The 2,780-nt window shown below is 36.1% G+C and overlaps 1 protein-coding gene across 1 annotated transcript in view; it reads right to left on the bottom strand.

Moving 5' to 3' along the window:
* Window positions 1–2,780, bottom strand: part of LOC119423432 (protein unc-13 homolog C) — a gene marked incomplete in the record, with an annotated part of 132,231 nt that overhangs the window by 98,768 nt on the left and 30,683 nt on the right. Inside the window, 1 exon segment of the mRNA XM_037690825.1 lies at window positions 605–746. Within this exon segment, the coding sequence (XP_037546753.1) occupies window positions 605–746 (142 nt within the window).

The following is a 2,780-nucleotide window of genomic DNA, read 5'->3' as shown; positions in this document are numbered from 1 at the left end:
TATATATATATATATATATATATATATATATATATATATGACTTTTTCTTTTCAACCTGGATTAGGCCTCTCAAAAAATGGTGACATCTGTAATGGTAACCACGGCAACCTTCTCTAAAAGATCCCTAAAGCCTCTCATTAGTAAAATCAAGTATAAGTCAAAATTAGTCTTCTAGAAACTGAGCTTTATTACTAACTACTCTGTTTTTAAATGAGCTACACAACCTGGTAACCCTTTCAGAATGGATGCATTCTATTGGAAGCTTTACGGCAAATACTTATGGAGTTTAAAAAAAAAAGGAAAGAGAGGAAGAAAGGTGTTTACAAAATACTGTGGCGACTGCATACTCATTCTGACCATAGAGCTTGTTAATAAAAGAAACTGAAAAGTAAAATTGAAGTTACATAAAATAAAAAAATTTATAAAAAAATTTTGACAAATAAAAGCTTTCATCTCCAAAACGACAGCAAACTCTGTTGTTTAATCAGCTGAAAGATAATCATGTTTACTAATGTCCTAAAGTTTGTTTTTATTTAAACAGATTATTCAAATATTATTATAATCCCGTTAGAAAAAAAATACAGATTATTAGAGAGTACTCACAAATAGAACTTCTCATCCCAGACAGGGTTGAGGTTGCCAAAGATGGTCTTCGTCCTGCGTTTGGTCTTTCCCACCTGGACGGTGACGTACGGGTCGCTGGAGCCGGTTTTATCCTTGGCCTGTAAACCTTGTGCACACATGACTGGGCACAAAACAAAACAGGACACAGTAAGACATCATGTAAATACCATCACATCATTTGACAACTTTAAGATTTTAAAATCTCGTTTTAATCTAGTCAATTTAGAAGTGAAGAAAACATCCACCTGGAGTATCAAAAGTAAAAGACTTAAAAAATACATGAATGTTGCCAGAACACAAGTGGATTTTTTTTTTGTTTGTTTGTTTGTTTTTATTTTTGTTGATGCAGATTCAGATATTATTTATTGTCGTTCACATGTGGTGGAACGAAATCATTGATTACTTATCAAGAAAATTAATTGTGTTCATGCTAATGCTAGAGCATTATAATTTTATACAGCATCTTGTTTGCACAAACCTACATTTACTTCATGTTCTACACACCAATGTTTAAAAAGTTTTTAAGGTTAAATGTTCTTTTTAAACTTTTGTTTGCCACACAAGAATAGGCATATAACAAAATATACAGTATAACATTTTCTCCAATCCATATAGGCTGCAATGAGCTGTTTTCAAACTTTTTTCCTCTTTGTAGATGCTGCTTGGCTCCATTACGGCACCAAAGTTTTTTGGAACCATCAGTGACATGTTGTAGTTTTATATTCTGACTTAGATGCTGAAAGCTTGAGTAAAATGTCAGAATCCACCTTTGAGCCCACAGTTCACCTCACTGTGGGTATCTCTGCTACTCAGGAGTCTGCTGACAGATATTTTTCGTTTTAAATTGTGCCAGAGGAAGTAGATAACGGCAGGAAAAATAGATAAGTAAATAAACATATCAGGCGGGATGCAGCTCACTGACCTATCGTTTATCTATTTGACCTACATACAATATTTACCCTGCTCTTTATAAGGAAATGGAAAATATGTTTAACATTTGAATTGCTTGCAAAACATTCACATTAGAGCCCAGTGCTTAATGTAATTTGATATTTCTTAATAATATAAAATGAAGATGCTTTTCTCCAGTTGTAAATAACTGATACCCCATCTCATTTGTTTTGCATTTCTAAAACATGTTGGAAAAAATGTCTCAACATCAACTCTTTGCACATCTGACACCCAACAATAGCATTGCCCAAAGTCTCCGTCTACACTGCCACAGTATTGTGGCATATTTGTGACACTTTTATACATAAAAGTTGGCATTGCTTGTCTTTTTATGTTTCTGGTTAGAGCTATGTATCAGTGGCATTCTACTTTCTGTTCTTGGCATTGTGTGTTATGTAAACAACTACTACATTAGAATAGAATGGAAACAGCCTTTATTGTCCCACGGATGGGAAAATCCAGTGTATCAGCAGCAACAGCAGCAACAGATACAAAGATTTCACACAAAAGTTCCTAAAACGTTAATAAACAATACAATATATAAGAAATAAGATAAACAATATCAATGATAATTTTCATTATGTATTGGAACATTGATAAGGACAGACTATTTACAGTACAGTATTACAGGCAGAGTGTGTGTTTTAGCAGAGGTCAGCATGTATTTAATCCTTATTGAGTTTGTTGGGAACAGTGATGGTTGTAGAGTCTAACACAATTGTTGAGAATGATGTGGTTATTGCTGCAATTTGTATTTTATATACATTATATTGTATGTGGGCACTGTTGGAAGAGCTGTCACCCCTCTGCGAGAAAGTTGCCGGCTTGAATCCTGGCCAGGGAACTTTCTGGGAGGAGTCATCGTGTTCTCTCCGTGCATGTGTGGATTTTCTCCGAGGACTCTGCTTTCCTCCCACAGACCAAAAACATGCATGTTAGGCTACTTGGTATCTCTAAATTTTCCCTAGATGTAAATGAGTGTGTGACTTGTTTGTCTTGTTTGTCTCTCTATGTCCCTGTGATGAACTGGAGACCTGTCCAGGGTGTCCCTGCCTCTCAAACAGTGACTACTGGATAGGGGCACCAGTGACCTCAACAACCCAGAAAAGAGGAAGTGAGTAAAGATAATGGATGCACGGATGCACGGATGGACAGATGGACGGACGGACGGACGGACGGACGGACGGACGGACGGACGGACGGA

The sequence above is a fragment of the Nematolebias whitei genome, chromosome 2, assembly GCF_014905685.2.
Source record: "Nematolebias whitei isolate Nwh7 chromosome 2, NemWhi1, whole genome shotgun sequence".
NCBI lineage: Eukaryota > Metazoa > Chordata > Actinopteri > Cyprinodontiformes > Rivulidae > Nematolebias > Nematolebias whitei.
Note: the sequence above shows the minus strand (reverse complement) of the source record. Positions and strands in the feature narration are given on the sequence as shown.